At 46.1% G+C, this 18383-nt stretch overlaps 1 protein-coding gene across 8 annotated transcripts in view; it reads left to right on the forward strand.

The window, feature by feature from the left end:
- The first annotated feature begins 15984 nt into the window (after positions 1-15984).
- The window catches only part of CAST (calpastatin), a 132609-nt gene continuing 130210 nt past the window's right edge, over positions 15985-18383 (forward strand). For 3 of the 8 annotated variants that reach the window (XM_005209749.4, XM_010807617.2, XM_005209750.4), the window contains exon 1: positions 15985-16223. In XM_005209749.4, coding sequence (XP_005209806.1) covers positions 16155-16223 — 69 coding nt within the window. In that variant the 5' untranslated portion in view covers positions 15985-16154. 8 annotated transcript variants of the gene reach the window in all.

Here is an 18383-nt window from a genome sequence, read left to right on the forward strand (position 1 = left end):
TCACTGACTCGATGGACGTGGGTCTCAGTGAGCTCCGGGAGTTGGTAATGGACAGGGTGGCCTGGCGTGCTGTGATTCATGGGGTCGCAAAGAGTCGGACATGACTGAGTGACTGATCTGATCTGATCTGATTGAAACAAAATGTCTAGATGTGAGACAGCTACTAAGGTCAGGAACACACACTAACAGAAATACAATAATGGACTCTCCTCATCAGAATCCAGGGGTGCAGTGGGAATCACAGCTCATGGATATGGCAGGAATGTTTTTTTTTAATTAATTTTTTTATTGAAGGATAATTGCTTTACAGAATTTTGCTGTTTTCTGTCAAACCTCAACATGAATCAGCCATAGGTATACATATATCCCAAATCAAGCAGCTGAACTTTCTTTCAGCTTAAATCCTTTTCACAATTGAACAACCAGTCCATGCTAAAGGAAATCAATCCTGAATGCTCATTGGAAGGACTGATTTGAAGCTGAAACTCCAATACATTGGCCACCCAATGGGAAGAACTGACTCATTTGAAAAGACCCTGATGCTGGGAAAGATTGAGGGCAGGAGGAGAAGGGGACGACAGAGGATGAGATGGTTGGATGGCATCACCAACTGAACGGGCATGAGTTTGAATAAACTTCGGGAGTTGGTGAGGGACAGGGAGGTCTCGTGTGCTGTAGTCCATGGGGTCGCAAAGAGTCAGACACAACTGAGCGACTGAACTGAACTGAACTGAAATTGTATGAAATGCTCATCTCAAGCATTTTGAATGTAAGCAATTTTGCAGCCTCGTAATTGGGGTAGAGCAGTTTCTTCCCCTGTGATACCTCTTTTGTGCAGCATAGTCGTACCCACACAAAGCCACAAACACCTCCTGTAACAAAAATGTGACTAGTGCACCTCCCTCGTGCTAACACTCTTCTGGGCCCTGAGGAAAGATCAGTGAGCAAAAGAGACAAAGTCACCACTGCTCTATTAGTCAGACTTGGCTTAACAGGTCAGCTTTACTGTGTGTGATTCCCAGAGTCAGGGCTTCAGAGTTGATCTAACCTGTCGTGATTCCTGGCTCTGTGTGACCATAAACAAGTGTTTATATATCTCTCTTTATAGACACTATATATGTGTATATACATATATATTATACACTATATATGATATATATCATATATATGGTATATATATATTATATATATACCATATATTATATATGCTATATATAATATATATACCATACATTGTATATACTACATATATAATTTATTATATATGTGCTATATATAATACTATATATTATACTACTATATATAATATATAATACTATATATTATATACACTATATATGTATATAAATATATATATTTATCACATCCAATCTATGGTGATTCCTGGCTCTGCATGATCATGAAGACGTGTGTATATAGAAGTTCATAGTAGACATGTACTGAATAAAACACTGCATAAATCGTAACCATTATATTTATGAGCATTTGTTGAAAAAACCCCTTCTTCAAAGATGTTGCCATTTAAAGGAGAGCTGCTAAGTCGCTTCAGTCATGTCCGACTCTATGTGACCCCACAGACAGCAGCCCACCAGGCTCCCCGTCCCTGGGATTCTCCAGGCAAGAACACTGGAGTGGGTTGCCATTTCCTTCTCCAATGCATGAAAGTGAAAAGTGAAAGTGAAGTCGCTCAGTCGTGTCCGACTCTGTGGGACCCCATAGACAGCAGCCCACCAGGCTCCCCGTCCCTGGGATTCTCCAGGCAAGAACACTGGAGTGGGTTGCCATTTCCTTCTCCAATGCATGAAAGTGAAAAGTGAAAGTGAAGTCGCTCAGTCGTGTCCGACTCTGTGGGACCCCATAGACAGCAGCCCACCAGGCTCCTCGTCCCTGGGATTCTCCAGGCAAGAACACTGGAGTGGATTGCCATTTTCTTCTCCAATGCATGAAAGTGAAAAATGAAAGTGAAGTCACTCAGTCATGTCTGACTCTTAGCGACCCCATGGACTGCAGCCTACCAGGCTCCTCCGTCCATGGGATTTTCCAGGCAAGTGTACTGGAGTGGGGTGCCATTGCCTTCTCCGTTAAAGGAGAGCAATATCCCCCAAATACTAATTTAAGAGCTGAAATTTCACCCCAGAGAGAGAGAGAGAAACGGACGGGTTTGTGAGGGCGGGAATGCGGAGGTGCCACCACAGAGCACGGGGTGTTGCTGGGTGGCCCTGTTCTGAGAGGGCAAGACTGCCAAGACCTGTGAGGAAGTGCGCTTCAGACAGGTTGTGAAAGGGAGTGTTGAAAGAGTGGAAGAGAAAAACTTGAGCAAGGAGATCCAAAGCCTCATAAAGACAGCCTAAAATGTGAACTCAATCACACAGAGAGAAGGAAGCCCTTCTTCCTAAGAATGTTGTGGAGACACAACCTGAGTAAAGGTGGTTAACTCTTTCTAGCCTAGATGCTCAAATCAGAGTTCAGATTTGCAAGAGGCATTTCCTGGTACAGGAAGAAACTGCGAAAGGTCTGAATCATTTCTGAGCTGGGTCTTTATGCCTGTGTCCAGCATTCTGCCTCCTGGGTGTATTTGTTGGCTAAGTCTGCCATAACAACAGCTAGGGCTGGCTTAGAACAACTGAAATGTATTCTGTCTTAGTTCTGGAGGCTGAAGCCCAAAAGCGGCGTGTTGGCAGGGTCTCAGTCCTTTTGCAGATGCCTGTCTCAGGTCTCTCTCCAGCTTCTGGTAGTTTCTCAGCTTTCAGCAGCATAACTCCAGTCTGCACACAATGTCTACACTGTGTGTGCATCGGTACCCCAATTTTTTCTTTTTATGACATCCATCATCCTGGATTAGGGCCCATCTAATGACCTTATTTTACCTTTTCTATTTCTATAAAACCCTATCTCCAAATAAGGTCAAATTCTGTTGTATGGGGTTAAGATTCCAATGTACCTTTTTTGGAGGGACACAGTTAAACTCATAACACAGAAAAAAGGAAACAGACCTCATCATTAAAGTACTATTGGTTTGAATAGTACAAAGTGAAGTGAAGTGAAGTCGCTCAGTCGTGTCTGACTCTTTGCGACCCCATGGACTGTAGTCTACCAAGCTCCTCCATCCATGGAATTTTCCAGACAAGCATTCTAGAGTGGCCTGCCATTTCCTTCTCCAGGGGATCTTTCCAACCCGGAGATCGAACCCAGGTCTCCTGCACTGCAGACAGACGCTTTACCATCTGAGCCACCAGGAAAGCCCCAATAGTACAAAGCAATAACGTATTTGCGAATTCATATCAAGTAAAAATCCTATAGAAGCAAACGAGTTTTACAATGCAATGAAGCTTCTTTGCAAGAAGGCTGTTTTTACCACAGAACTACGCTGTGTTGATTTGAATAACAAGTCATGCTTAAAGCAAGATCTCCTGTTATCCATACTTTTAGAGTCTGAACTGGGTCTAATTAACAAACAGTGTTATGAAACCAAAAGGGTACTTTTGACCCTGCGGATACAGAGAACTGGGCTGTTAGCAGAGTAGAGTTTCCTTTACAGTTCTCTGTGTGTAACTGGGCAGCAACAAACCACCCTCCACTAATCGCATTGCAGACATGACGGCTGCACCAGCAGAAAAGTCAGGCCACTTTACAGAAACAAAAATCATCCAAGTCTCAAAAGTATTCCAGAAAGAGGTGGCAGGACACGGGACAAACATATAGCCCCTGTCCTGCCGTCTTTTTCTGGAATAGTTTTTCAGTATTCAAAAAACTTTTTACCTGCTTGTTAGTTCATAGCAGAGAGGCTTCAACTTCACCCTCCCAATTGTAATCACCTTTGTAAGTTTTATAAAATAGTTCAAAAAATAAGAATAATGTTTTTATATTTTAAAATAATTTGAGTGTAAGCTGGACTTAATGACTTGCTTCCGAAGAATAGCGTATAAGAAGGGAGAGACTAGAACTCCTCAGTGGAGGAACCCAGCAAACACCACCTTACTTAAGTGATGGAGATCACCATCGCTAGTGACAGAGCATGTGGATATCATTGTACCTTCAAGAGGACGTGATGAGAAGCCACTCACTACTGTAGTATTCTTCCCCCAGACCCACAGCCCCAGCCTACTCACCAGAAAAACATCAGATAACGTCAAATTGAGGGACGTTCTACAGAACACCTGACCAATACTCCTCAAAACTGTCAAAGTCATGAATGCCTGTCAAGAAAAGACTGAAGAGCTGTCACAGTGCACAGAGGAGTCTGAGAAGATGTGACGATAGTGTGAGATCCTGGATTACAGCCTCAAACAGAAAGAGGACATTAATGAGATAACTGGTGAAATAAAGTCTGGGGTTTGGTGAACAGTAATATACTAACTAATGTTGGTTTCTTAGCTTTGATGAATGTGTCACATAAGATGGTGACATTAGGACAACTGAAACTGGGAACTTTATACTACCTTTGCAGCTTTTTTCTAACTCTAAAATTATTACAAAATAAAATTTTACTAGAAAAATGATTTCCTATTTTAACAAGAATTTTCTGAGAATAAACACCCCTAAAAATTTGAAATAAACTTTTATTTGTAATCACCATGTTTAAAGGTTTAAAGATAATCTTCCAGTCGCACATTTACTGCTTGAAGGAGGTAACCAACATACTACCTGAATCTGCCAGGTAACAAAAGCACTCCTGTGGTGAGTATCTCTTCCAAAATCCTTGAAGGAGCAGCAAATATAAGTGGGTAAACAGAAGTTTAAGTGGAAGACCTGTACTCCAGAAGGATCCTAAAGTGTTCTTTTGAAATTCATAGATACCCATCGTGATGAAATAGATTTGTTTTAAAGGAAGTATTTTTTTAAAAAACAGCTTAATCGAAATATCTTTCACATACTACACAATTCACTCAATTTAACTATGCAATTCAGTGGTTTTTAGTATATTCACGAACATGGAAAGCACTAGTCAATTCTAGGATTTTTTTTTATCACCTCGAAAAGAAACCCCAAACCCTTTAGCTATCACCCTTCTGTCATAGGGCTTCCCTGGTAGCTCAGCTGGTAAAGAATCCACCTGCAATGCAGGAGACCCCAGTTCTATTCCTGGGTCAGGAAGATCCTCTGGAGAAAGGATAGACCCACTCCAGTATTCTTGAGCTTTCCTGGTGGCTCAGCTGGTAAAAAATCCACCTGCAGTGTGGGAGTGGAAGACCTGGGTTCAATCCCTGGGTTGGGAAGATCCCCTGGAGAAGGGAACGGCTACCCACTCCAGTATGCTGGCGTGGAGAATTCCATTGACTGTATAGTCCACGGAGTCACAAAGAGTCAGACACAACTGAGCGACTTTCACTTTCTCCTGTCCTTACAACCTTCTCTCCCCACCAGCCAACCCAGAACAGTTGCTAATCAACTTTTTGTCTCTATAGATTTGCATATTCTGAGCATTTTGTGTAAAAGGAATCATATATGACCTTTGATGACTGGCTAGCCATATTATTTTTATAATCTCCAGATGTACTCTGAAGAACAGATAGTTAAGGTACCTTGGAAAATTCACTGTTATCATTACAGATATTGAATCACCCATTTTGAAATATAATCTCAATTCCCAACCCACAAGATATATGTAGCCATCCACATTCCACTCCCCAGGCCATTATCAGTGTCTGTATGTAGCAAAGAATAACCTTAGCATAGTGGTTAGGCACCCACATCAGGAAGCGAGACCTCCAGATTCAAATGCTAGGGCTGTCACTTAGCAGCTCTGCAACCCAGGGCAAATTATTCAGTTTCTCTGGGCCTTAGTCTCCTCATCTGTAGCATGGGGGAAGTAACGGTCCCTACGTCATAAGGGTGAAACGAGCAAATATGACCTAGTGTGGAGAGCCATTCGGCGCAAATAGTACCACTGAGTGTTTAGACAGTACTGCTGACTTCCTGATCTTATGTGATCAGAGACGGTTTCAGTCATAAGCGTCTTTTTAAATTACCCAGTCCACTCCTTTCATCTTTTGAAGACGGAAGTTTAGCTTGGAAAGACTCAACAGTGCATTCTTACTCATTCCATAAATATTTTTTGAGGACATAGTCTGTGCCAGGGAGAGTCTCAAGTGTTGTGCATAAGATTGAAATGGTCTGTTTCATCATGGAGTCTAGTGGAGGATATGGATAAGCAGGCAAAAGGTGAATCAGAGAACATTAATATACACCTTTAGGAGGAATTGCATCATGGCAGAAGGAAACAAGGGGGATTAGAACAAAAGAACATCTGGTTGATTTCTGAAGTGTTTATAGAAGAACTTTCTGAGCAGGGGGTTGGGGGAACGTAGTTAAAGTAAGATACAGAGAGAAAGGATTTTAAAGATGTTTTGCTGAGTGTTCAGATTCTGTGCCCACTCAGGCACCTTCAACTGCAGTGAAGATTGAAATGCTTTTAGTTCCTTTTGGAGCACTGAGCCACTATTTCTTTAAATATAAGCCAAATTTAGGATTGAGCCGTGTCCTGGGCTGCAGTGCTGGGGAAGGTTAGAGCCTTGGGGATGGGAAGGCAGGAGTATTTCAGAAGGAAAGTGAGTGAAGGGAGCAACTGGGAAGAGCGGGCGTCCCCCAGGACCTGAAGGCAGGAAGGCAAGGCTGGAGAATGGTGGCCTGAATGTACAAGGTTGCAGATAGGGCTGCCTGGGACAGGACCATCCTGCAGGTCCTGGGAGGCCATGTTAAGGGATCACCCCCATTGGCACCGAGGAACCAGCAGGGACCGTAAACAAGAAAAGGAATGACTCACACATGGATCGTTAGCTGTTGGCCCACAAGCATAGTGCACTAACTGTGCAAACTGAGCCCTTTTTAGGAACCCGTACTCTCAGGATGGAAGGTTGCAAACTTACTTTTTGGGGAAACTAGCCAGGAAACTTCGGGAAATTAGCAAGGAAGGCAGAAGAAGCTGAAGGCTTAGAGCTTCGGGGCAAACAAAGGATGTCTTCTACCCACCTCCTCACCTGCTGCTGGACCTAAAGAGCAATCTTTTTGTTTGTTTGCTTGTTTTAATACTACGAGACAAACCTAGAAAAAAAAAGGTTATTTTCTCTTTATTTCTACCCGTTCTTAGCAATAACAGTGGTAAAATTGTTGTTTCCATGTATCTAGATACTAGTATTGACAGCATGGCTGCTCTGTGAAACAAGGTGTTCCTCTCTTTTGCCTTCTTGAAGACAAACTCAACTGTAAAAGGAGGAAAATTTTAATTAAATGGGTTATGCTTTCAAACCTAATGTTCTGTTATATAGCAGTTTGACAGCACATATTTGCAACATTTATTCTCTCCTCCATTCTTTTTGCAAAGTTCTATGGTGCTACATAGCCTTGAGGGGTGTAGCAGATGTGATAAACTACCTGAATTCCGCCCAGGGATGAAAGAGCCCTACCCAGGTTCCTACCCCAGCTCCTTGGAGTGCTGCCAGCTGGTAACCCTCATCAGCCCCCTTAGGGGTTCCCACCACTTAAAGGAGACACCCCCCCCCCTTCCTTAAAGTCACACTCCCTCCCCCTTCAACTGCATCTAAGGACTGGTTGATGCAGGCTTATTAAGGCTCAGCTCTCTCTTGCCAACCCTGGACATCTCTAAAGGGTACCACATCTTCGTCATTCCCTGCAGGATTATGTGAGACTTCTGCCAGGTCTGCACTCCAGCTCAACTTCTTCCTTTGCCCATCTTTCCTTACCTTAACCAGGTATTGAGCCCAAGAGGAGTCCCTAATATCTCCCTGGAAACTCAGCCCTCTGTGTTCCACCGAGACAAGAAGCAGAACATTGTGTCCAGCTGAAGAACAAGGCCTGAGGGTATATGCGGGTGTCTTACTCCCTTCAATTCAGTTCAGTTGCTCAGTCATGTCCAACTCTTTGCAACCCCATGAACCACAGCACCCCAGGCCTCCCTGTCCATCACTAACTCCTGGAGCTTACTCAGACTCATGTCCACTGAGTCAGTGATGCCATCCAACCATCTCATCCTCTGTTGTCCCCTTCTCCTCCTGCCCTCAATCTTTCTCAGCATCAGGGTTTTTTCAAATGAGTAAGCTCTTCACATCAGGTGGCCAAAGTATTGGAGTTTCAGCTTCAACATCAGTCCTTCCAATGAACACCGAGGACTGATCTCCTTTAGGATGGACTGGTTGGATCTCCTTGCAGTCCAAGGGACTTTCAAGAGTCTTCTCCAACACCACAGTTCAAAAGCATCAATTCTTTGGTGCTCAGCTTTCTTTATAGTCCAGCTCTCACATCCATACATGACCACTGGAAAAACCATAGCCTTGACTAGACAGACCTTTGTTGGCAAAGTGATGTCTGACTCCCTGGAGGGACGTAAAGGCTGGGAAGTAAAACCTGAGATCCCCTGTACAGGTGTGTGTATGATTCAAGTTCTTGTTTGGTAGTAGTGAAAACTAAAAGCTATCTCATCTGCTCTTGATTCTCTTTCCTGTCTTCCTCCTCTGACCCTCCAATCTTCCATTCTTTCTCCCTCCCCCTCCTCATCTGCCATTCACGCACAAGCCCGGGGTGAGCTGAGAAGCAAGGTGTCTTAGTCCATTCAGGCAACTATAACAAAACACCACAGACTGCAGGGCTTAGGAACAACAGAAATGTTTTTTCTCAAAGTTCTGGAGGCCAGAAGTCTGAAATCAGAGTGCCAGCCTGGTTGGGTGAGGGCCTCTTCCAAGTGGCAGACTTCTTGTTGCATTTTCATAAGATGGAAAGGACAAGGGGGCTCTCACAGGGATATTGCATAAGGGCATTAATTTCATTCATGAGGGCTGTGTCCTCAGGACCTAACACTTTGGAAGGTCTCACCTACTAACGCCACCAGCTTGGACACTGGCATCCCAATTTAGGAATTTGAGGGGACACAGACATTAAGGCAACGGCAAGCCTCCTGTGGTCTAAACATCGACTCCTCCAGGTCAGCACTCCCATTTCCTTTATGCACAGAACTTCAGGGCTTCCCTGGTGGCTCAGCTGGTAAAGAATTCGCCTGCAATGCAGGAGACCTGGGTTTGATCCCTGGGTTAGGAAGATTCCCCTGGAGAAGAGAATGGCTACCCACTCCAGTATTCTGGCCTGGAGAATTCCATGGATTGTATAGTCCATGAGGTCACAGAGAGTCAGACACGACTGAGTGACTTCCACTTTTCACTTTTTCACCCCTGACGGCATTCTTCAAGATAATTCAAGACAGAAGCAGGAAGCTCCTACTCAGATACATGTTTGTTAAAAGGGAAAGGAGACTCTGAGAGCCTTTGAATATTTTACTACTCAGTCTTTGCTGGTGTGCGCGCATGTTTATTTTCTGGTTTACTTAGGCAAACATTACTATGGAGTGGAGCAAACTTGGCTGTGAATGTTGAAATGGCCAACAGGACAGGCACGTTTCAGTAGCATCAGAGGGCACTTGAATGCCAGCCAGAAGATCCAGGTTTTCAGGGGTAAATTCCCCTCCGGGGGTGTAGAAAGAAATACCATCCAAAGTGAAGGGCACTGTGCATCCCTTCGAAAAATGCTCTGCCTCCTTTTAAGTTTTTACCCACCAGCTGCGTTACCAAAAACCTCTCAGCTGTCAGAGCCAATGGACACTCCCTGCTTTGTCTGACCCAACTTTTGAGTGAGGTTTTATACTATGGGGTGGAGAAGGCACTGGCAACCCACTCCAGTACTCTTGCCTGGAAACTCCCATGGACGGAGGAGCCTGGTAGGCTGCAGTCCATGGGGTCGCTAAGAGTTGGACATGACTGAGTGACTTCCCTTTCATTTTCCACTTTCATGCATTGGAGAAGGAAATGGCAACCCACTCCAGTGTTCTTGCCTGGAGAATCCCAGGGACGGAGGAGCCTGGTGGGCTGCCATCTATGGGGTCGCACAGAGTTGGACATGACTGAAGCGACTTAGCAGCAGCAGCAGCAGTTATACTATGGAGTGGGGCTTCCCTGTTAGCTCAGCTGGTAAAGAATCCACCTGCAATGCAGGAGACCCCAGTTTGATTCCTGGGTCGGGAAGATCTGCTGGAGAAGGAGTAGGCTACCCACTCCAGTATTCTTGGGCTTCCTTTGTGGCTCAACTGGTAAAGAACCCACCTGCAGTATGGGAGACCTGGGTTCCATCCCTGGGTTGGGAAGATCCCCTGGAGAAGGGAAAGGCTACCCACTCCAGTGTTCTGGCCTGGAGAATTCCATGGACTGTATAGTCCATGGGATTGCAAAGAGTCAGACACGACCGAGCGACTTTCACTTCCCTTCCCTTCATTTACACCGGGGGTCAGCCTTTCCTTTCAGAAGGCCCTCCTCCCTGAATCTTAGGGCTCACTTTTCCACCATCTTCCTTCTGCTCCTTGCCTGCACCTTCTCAGGCTGCCCTGGTTTCTTCTCTGGACATCATCCTGCCTTTATTTTTCTTCTTCATGCATTTCCTGATGAAAAGTGATGGAGGAGGGGAGTGGTGAGGCTGGGGAGGAGATACAATGTGGAGATTGTTCAGAGCAGGTTTCAACTCAAGTCAGAGATGAGGGAAGGATGCAGCCCTGAGCTCTCTCCTGTCCCCAGACCACCTGTCCCTCAGTCAGAAAGAGAAGCCCCTCCAGGGAACCAACAAGGCTCTTAGGCTGTCTCTGCTGGCAGCTGCCCTCATCGCATGGTCATTGTGGATTCATTCGTCTGTCTTCCCTACTAGATTCTGAGATCCTTGAGCTCCTGTTGCCTCCCCAGAGCCTGACATAGAGCAGGCATCCTGTTACAGACTAAATAAAGGAATAAAACAGAGCCATGTGTCCAGGCTCTATTGCAACCTCACTTTACTGTGCATTAAGGGCTTCCCTCATTAGCTTTCCCAGTCTTTCAATCTGGGAAAGACTGAGGGCAGGAGGAGAAAGGGATGACAGAGCATGAGATGGTTGGATGGCATCACTGACATGATGGACATGAGTTTGAACAAACTCCAGGAGTTGGTGATGGACAGGGGAGACTGTTGTGCTGTAGTCCATGGGGTTGCAAAGAGTTGGACAAGACTAAGTGATTGAACTGAACAGAACTGGTTAGCTTAGACAGTAAAGAATCTGCCTGCAATGCAGAAGACCCAGGTTCAATCCCTGGGTTGAGAAGATCCCCTGGAGAAGGGAATGGCAACCCACTCCAGTATTCTTGCCTAGAGAACTTTGTGAAAAGAGGCTACAGACCATGGAATCACAAACAGTTGGACATGACTGAGCAATGAATACACTTTACTGTGCATTACAAAGACCTTGTTTTTTACAAATTGAACATTTGCAGCAACCTTCCTTGGATCAAGTCTATCAATGCTATTTTTCTAGCAGCATTTGCTCATATCATGTCTCATATTTTTGCAAATTCACCAATTTACAGACTTTTTCATTATTATTATAGTTATGGTGATCTATGATCATTGATCTTTGATGTTAACATGATAATTGATTTTGGTTTATATTTTTAAATTAATACATATACATTACTTTTTTAGAAATGTTGTTTATTGCACACCTAATGGATACAGTGTAAACATAACTTTTATCTTTAGTTCAGTCAGTTCAGTCAGTCATGTCCAACTCTTTGTGACCCCATGGACTGTAGACGCAAGGCTTCCCTGTCCATCACCAACTTCCAGAGCTTACTCAAACTCATGTCCATTGAGTCAGTGACACCATCCAGCCACCTCATCCTCTGTCATCCCCTTCTCCTCCCACCTTCAATCTTCCCCACCATCGGGGTCTTTTCCAATGAGTCAGTTCTTCACATCGGGTGGCCAAAGTACTGGAGTTTCAGCTTCAATATCAGTCCTTCCAATGAATATTTAGGACTGATTTCCTTTAGGATGGAGTGGTTGATCTTGCAGTTCAAGGGATTCTCAAGAGTCTTCTCCAACACCACAGTTCAAAAGCATCATTCTTCAAAATCATCAATCAGTTGTGGATGTGACTTGTGATGGAAGTAAAGTGTGATGCTGTAAAGAGCAATATTGCATAGGAACCTGGAATGTTAGGTCCATGAATGTTAGTTCCAGCTTTCTTTATAGTCCAACTCTAACATCCATACATGACTACTGGAAAAACCATAGCTTTGACTAGATGGACCTTTGTTGGCAAAGTAATGTCTCTGCTTTTTAATATGCTATCTAGGTTGGTCGTAGCTTTTCCTCCAAGAAGCAAGCATCTTTTAATTTCATGGCTGCAATCACCATCTGCAGTGATTTTGGAGCCCCCCCAATAAAGTCTGTCACTGTTTCCATTGTTTCCCCATCTCTTTGCCATGAAGTGATGGGACCGAATGCCATGATCTTAGTTTTCTGAATGTTGAGTTTTAAGCCAACTATTTCACTCTCCTTTTTCACTTTCATCAAGAGGCTCTTTAGTTCCTCTTCACTTTCTGCCATAAGGGTGGTGTCATCTGCATATCTGAGGTTATTGATATTTCTCTCAGCAATCTTGATTCCAGCTTGTGCTTCATCCAGCCCAGCGTTTCTCATGATGTACTCTGCATAGAAGCTGAATAAGCAGGGTGACAATACACATCCTTGACGTACTCCTTTTCCTATTTGGAACCAGTCTGTAGTTCCATGTCCAGTTCTGACTATTGCTTCCTGACCTGCATACAGATTTCTCAGGAGGCAGATCAGGTGGTCTGGTATTCCCATCTCTTTCAGAATTTTCCACAGTTTGTTTTGATCCACATAGTCAAAGGCTTTAGCATAGTCAATAAAACAGAAGTAGATGTTTTCTGGGAGTTTCTTGCTTTTTCAATGATCCAATGGATGTTGGCAATTTAATCTCTGGTTCCTCTGCCTTTTCTAAATCCAGCTTGAACATCAGGAAGTTCATGGTTCATGTACTGTTGAAGCCTGGCTTCGAGGATTTTGAGCATCACTTTACTAGTGTGTGAGATGAGTGCAATTGTGCGGTAGTTTGAGCATTCTTTGGCATAGTCTTTCTTTGGGATTGGAATGAAAACTGACCTTTTCCAGTCCTGTGGCCACTTCTGAGTTTTCCAAATTTGCTGGCATATTGAGTGCAGCACTTTAACAGCAATCATCTTTTAGGATTTGAAATAGCTCAGCTGGAATTCCATCACCTCCACTAGCTTTGTTCATAGTGATGCTTCCTAAGGCCCACTTGACTTCACATTCCAGGATGTCTAGCTCTAGATGAGTGATCACACCATCATGGTTACCTGGGTCATGAAGATCTTTTTTGTATAGTTTTTCTGTGTATTCTTGCCACCTCTTAATGTCTTCTGCTTCTGTTAGGTCCATACCATTTCTGTCCTTTATTGTACCCATCTTTGCATGAAATGTTCCCTTGGTATCTCTAATTTTCTTGAAGAGATCTCTAGTCTTTCCCATTCTATTGTTTTCCTCTATTTCTTTGCATTGATCACTGAGGAAGGCTTTCTTATCTCTCCTTGCTATTCTTTGGAACTCTGCATCCAAATGGGTATATCTTTCCTTTTCTCCTTTGCCTTTTGCTTCTCTTCTTTTCTAAGCAATTTTTAAGGCCTCCTCAGACACCATTTTGCCTTGCTGCATTTCTTTGTCTTGGGGATGGTCTTGATCCCTGTGTCCTGTACAATTTCAGGAGCCTCCGTCCATAGTTCTTCAGGCAGTCTGTCTATCTGATCTAATCCCTTGAATCTATTTCTCACTTCCACTCCGGGAGTTTGTGACGGACAGGGAAGCCTGACATGCTGTAGTCCATAGGGTTGCAAAGAGTCGGATATGACTGACTGAACTGAACTGAACTGATCCCCACTTTCTTCTAACCACATCCCACCAGCCAGTCAGCCAGCTCAAGCCTGCTTTCCCTTCCTATAGTCCCCCAAACCCACAGAACCCCAAATTCCCAAAGTGCGTTTGTATTTATTCACCCACTGTGTGTCTTTCAATGCCACCCAAATGATCATGGGTTACAAATGCTATATGACTTCAGCTAAACTGTGAAGTCCCTGGAGGGCAGGAAATACGTATTTTAACCTTTATATCGCTCCGTCTACAGTCCTTTTCATCGTGCTTTACATGGAAGCCTTTCAAATATGACACTAGCCAGTTTAAGCTCAGTTTTATTTTTATTTTTGGTTGTGCTGGGTCTTCACTGCTGCGCACAGGCTTTCTCTAGTTGGACGAGGGGCACTACTCTGTTGTGGTGCGTGGGCTTCTCATCTCTGCGGCTTCTCTTGCTGTGAAGCACAGGCTCTAGGTGCGTGGCTTCAGTAGCTGCAGCCTGTGGACTCAGTAGTCATGGCACAAGGGCTTACTTGCCCCGTGTAGCATGTGAAATCTTCCTGGACCAGGGACCAAACCTGTGTCCCCTGCATTGACAGGCAGATCATTATCCACTGTACCACCAGGGAAGTCCCAAGTCCAATTTCAATACTCCATTAAAAAATGACTCAGACTTTAATGGGAACTGTTCTTTCAGAGTCAGAATAATGTACTCGGGGATACTGAATCTAGGCCCTTTAGGATCCTGGGAGAGGTGGTTCCAATTCCTGGGCCTGGAGGTAGGGCCATTATATCACTCCTTTCATTTTATGTTTGCTTAAATTACTGTAGGTGTTTGGTCACAATCATAAAAGCATTTTTCAGGTTTATGACATATTTTCTTTCATTGTGAATGTAACTGATGCCATCAATCAGTTTTTCTTGAATGGGCAATCATAGGCCCCATATTCAAGTTGATTCAAATTATGTATAAGTTGTCTTAGGTTCATCCTAAACAGCATTTCCTGGTTTGGGGCTGTGAATTATAACAAGCCTGAAGTGAAATGTTGCAAGGTGGACTAGAAAAGGCTCCTCTGCAGTGATTGCCTGCCTGTGGTTGCTGCCGGTTTGTGACAATCCAACAGAAGTAAACCTGTTAATGCTATTTTTTGGAAATATCAGATACACAAATATTTCCTTAAAGAGGAAATGCATTGCAATCATCCCTCCCTGCTCCCCCCCCAAGAAGAATGAAGCTAGCCGGTCCCTTGAATAAAGGGAAGTCAGAATGCCCAAAATGAGAAGGGAGAAGGAAAGAAGGATTCCATTCTGCCAAGGTCCATTCAGCATGACCAGTCTTTCCTTGTAAAGGAAACTGTCTGAAACACAGCACCGCAGAGAGCAGTGACCCCGAGGCTCACATTGTCAATGCCATGGCAGGGTTAACAGGTTTTCTTCTGTCAGATCTTCACAAACTGGCAGCAACCACAGGCAGACAATCACTGCAGAGGAGGAGCCTTTTCTAGTCTGGCTTATAACATTTCACTTCAAGCTTGTTATAATTCACAGCCCCAAACCAGGAAGTGCTCTTTAAGATGAACCAAAGACAAAAGCAATCTGGCCTCCTCGCAAACGAAATTCAACAGCCTCCTGAAAGGCAATGGGGTTTAAATTTAGGACTGTTCTTCGGTTTTGATTGGAACCCAAGACTTGTTCCACATGAAACATCATTGCACTTTCAAAACAAGTAAAGCCGCACAAAACACACCCAGGCCCGTGTGTGTACACACACACACACACACACACACACACACACACACACACACACACACAATCACAACACACGGAGTCACACACAGACCAATTTGTTTCTGCAATCCGCTTCCTCATCCAGAGGGTCCAGGCCCCGGGCCATCTGAGTTGGTAAATTCTCCTCCTAGTTAACTCAGAGCAGATTGCAGAAATGCTGTCTAATTCTTGAGATTCTTAGGGAGTGGGGCTTGAGATGTAGACGGGGCCACGCCCCGGTTCCGCTCTCCTTGCACAACTGCAAGCCAAGTCTAGGCAAGTCGGGGGGAAAACCCCGCCATCTCCAGCCCCTCCTCTCTGCGACCCACTGGGGCACCAAGGCGACCTCGGGTGGGGTGGGGTGTCCCTGGGAGAAGATACGGGACCCAGGGTGTGAGTTGCAAACAGGCAGCCCCGGGCTGCTGCCGCCCGGGCGCTGCCAACTGCAGGCAGGAAGGGGAGGGCCCTGCCCGGCGAAGGGGAGCTCTCGCGGGTCGGGGCTGGGTCGGAAAAGCTGCCTCACAGGCGCGCCCGCCAGCCCCTCCGCGCCCTCGCTCCCTCCCAGCGCTCCCCGGCTCCAGCCTCCCTTCCAGGCTCCGCCGCGCCCGCCCGGAGGCAGCGCTCGCACCGGCCTCGCCATGTCCCAGCCGGGCCCGAAGCCCGCCGCCTCCCCGCGGCCCCGGCGCGCTGCCCGCCACACCCAGGAGGTGAGTGGCGCTCCTACCGCCGGGGTTGAGCGCGGGGAGGATCTCGGGGCCCCCCGAAGCCTCGGGTCCACCTTCAGAGGAGGGTTAGCCTTCCTGGCCTTCTGTCCCTGGGCGCCACCCCTCCCAGGCCCGGAGAAACATCTGGAGAGAGACGGGTGTGGACTCAGAACCTGCCTCTGGGCAGGTGACCGGAGGGGCCCGCGGATGGCCCTGGGTCCCGGCCAAGTTCACTGGGCGCGGCGCAAGCCACATTGGAGTGGGCTTCCCTGGCGGCTCAGCTGGTGAAGAATCCGCCTACAATGCGGGAGACCTGGGCTCGTTGGGTTGGGAAGATCCCCTGGAGAAGGGAACTGGCTCCCAGTATCCTGGCCTGGAGAATTCCCTGCACTGGATAGTCCATGGGTGGCAGAGTCAGGACACGACTGAGCGACTTTTGCTCACTTGTCACTCATGCGTTGGGAAAAGTTGGTGGATGAGACAGGGGTGGGTGAGAAGCGGATAAGGGTAAAAGGAGAATGAAATTCATTTGGGACCCCCCGGGATTCCGGAGTCTGTAAGATCAGCAGAAAAGTCTGGTCTTCCGCCCAGTCAGGGCTGCAGGGCGTGGCTGCCTGGAGCAATAACACTTCTTCCCTAAGCAGCTTTGAGCCAAACCGGCAGGGCGGGGCGGGGCGGGGCGGGGCGGGGGCGGGGAGGGGCGGGGAGAGGGCGGGGTCAGCCCGAGGGGCGGGGTCTGGGTAGGCCCCGCCCAGCTGTCTTGCCCACCCCCTGACAGCCTAGGTGCTTACAGAGTTAGTCCCAGTCAGGTCTGCGGCAGGTGGAGTGCGAACCCGTGGCCCTTTGCTGCGCTGCACCCGTGTCCTCGCCGGGTCCCTCGGGTCTCTCGCTGCGTCTCTCGGAACACATCCATCGTCGCCATGGCATTTGCAAGCTGGTGGTACAAGACGGTAAATAGGAGTGATCGTCCCTGGGCAGGACTGGGAAGGGAATGTGCTCTGTCTTCCTGGGCTGTAGGCGAGGTCACTGTTCAGATTTTCGGGCGAGGGTTGGGGAGCAGGTTGTGACCTCCTCTCAGACCTTCAGGGGAGGCTCCGGGAGAGGCTGAGACCCACCCTGCTGTGGAATGTGGGAGCCAGCTCGGACGTACACGTGCTAGTCGGCGTGAGTTCAGGCTCACAAGTTGAATGGCATAGGGATTGTTGCTGGACGAATTCTGCCCTCGGACGCGGATTCCTGGATGAACGCGGACTCAGAAAGCGCTCAGCTCTAGAGTTTGTTTTTAACTCATAAGTAAAGCACAAAACTTTCAGAGGCGTGTTGTTGGGCGTGTATTTTCCAGCGCCAAGTAGACAGGTAACTAAGATAGTGGGGTGGGGCAAGGAAAAAAATCCCAAAACTCCAAGGAACATAAACAACTGAGATCAAGACCCTTGTTGAGAATGAGAGAGAGAGAGGGAGACTCTATACTTTATTGCTTGGATCGGGGGCAAAGATGTTCCATTTATTTAATGCACTGAATGCTTGTCCAACTATGTAAGTGTGATATCCAGTCAAGCTGGTACTTGTAATGTTTTGAACCAGGAAGCATGCTTTAATATTAGGATGCTTTCCAAAATAATAACAATACACATAAGTCTTGTTGACAGAAAGGATAGAAATATTTATATCCCATTGATTTATGATGAGAGTTGGAAAAAAGAAGTATACCCTTCTCTTTCATCATGTGGTACTGGGAACAACAAGAGTGTTGTAATCAGACACTCTTTAGAAGGAAACCTTGTACTGGAACCAGTAAAATGTCCCTTTTCATCCCGTGGCCATTCACTGAGCATCTACTATGTGTCAGACTCAGTGTTAGCCTCAAAGTGGAAAATGGACAGAATTCTTGTTCTCTTTTTTCAACCGGTTTCCACATCTATAAAACGTGGGTGATAATAGGTACCACATAAGGGTTGCTGAAGACTTAATTCCTGAATAAAAGTACCATACCCATACATCGCTGCTGCTGCTGCTGCTGCTTCTGCTGCTGCTAAGTCGCTTCAGTCGTGTCCGACTCTGTGCGACCCCATAGAGGGAAGCCCACCAGGCTCCCCCATCCCTGGGATTCTCCAGGCAAAGAACACTGGAGAAAATTTCCATTTTCCTTGAGATGTTTCTTCA

This window comes from Bos taurus, chromosome 7 (genome assembly GCF_002263795.3).
Source record: "Bos taurus isolate L1 Dominette 01449 registration number 42190680 breed Hereford chromosome 7, ARS-UCD2.0, whole genome shotgun sequence".
Taxonomy (NCBI): domain Eukaryota; kingdom Metazoa; phylum Chordata; class Mammalia; order Artiodactyla; family Bovidae; genus Bos; species Bos taurus.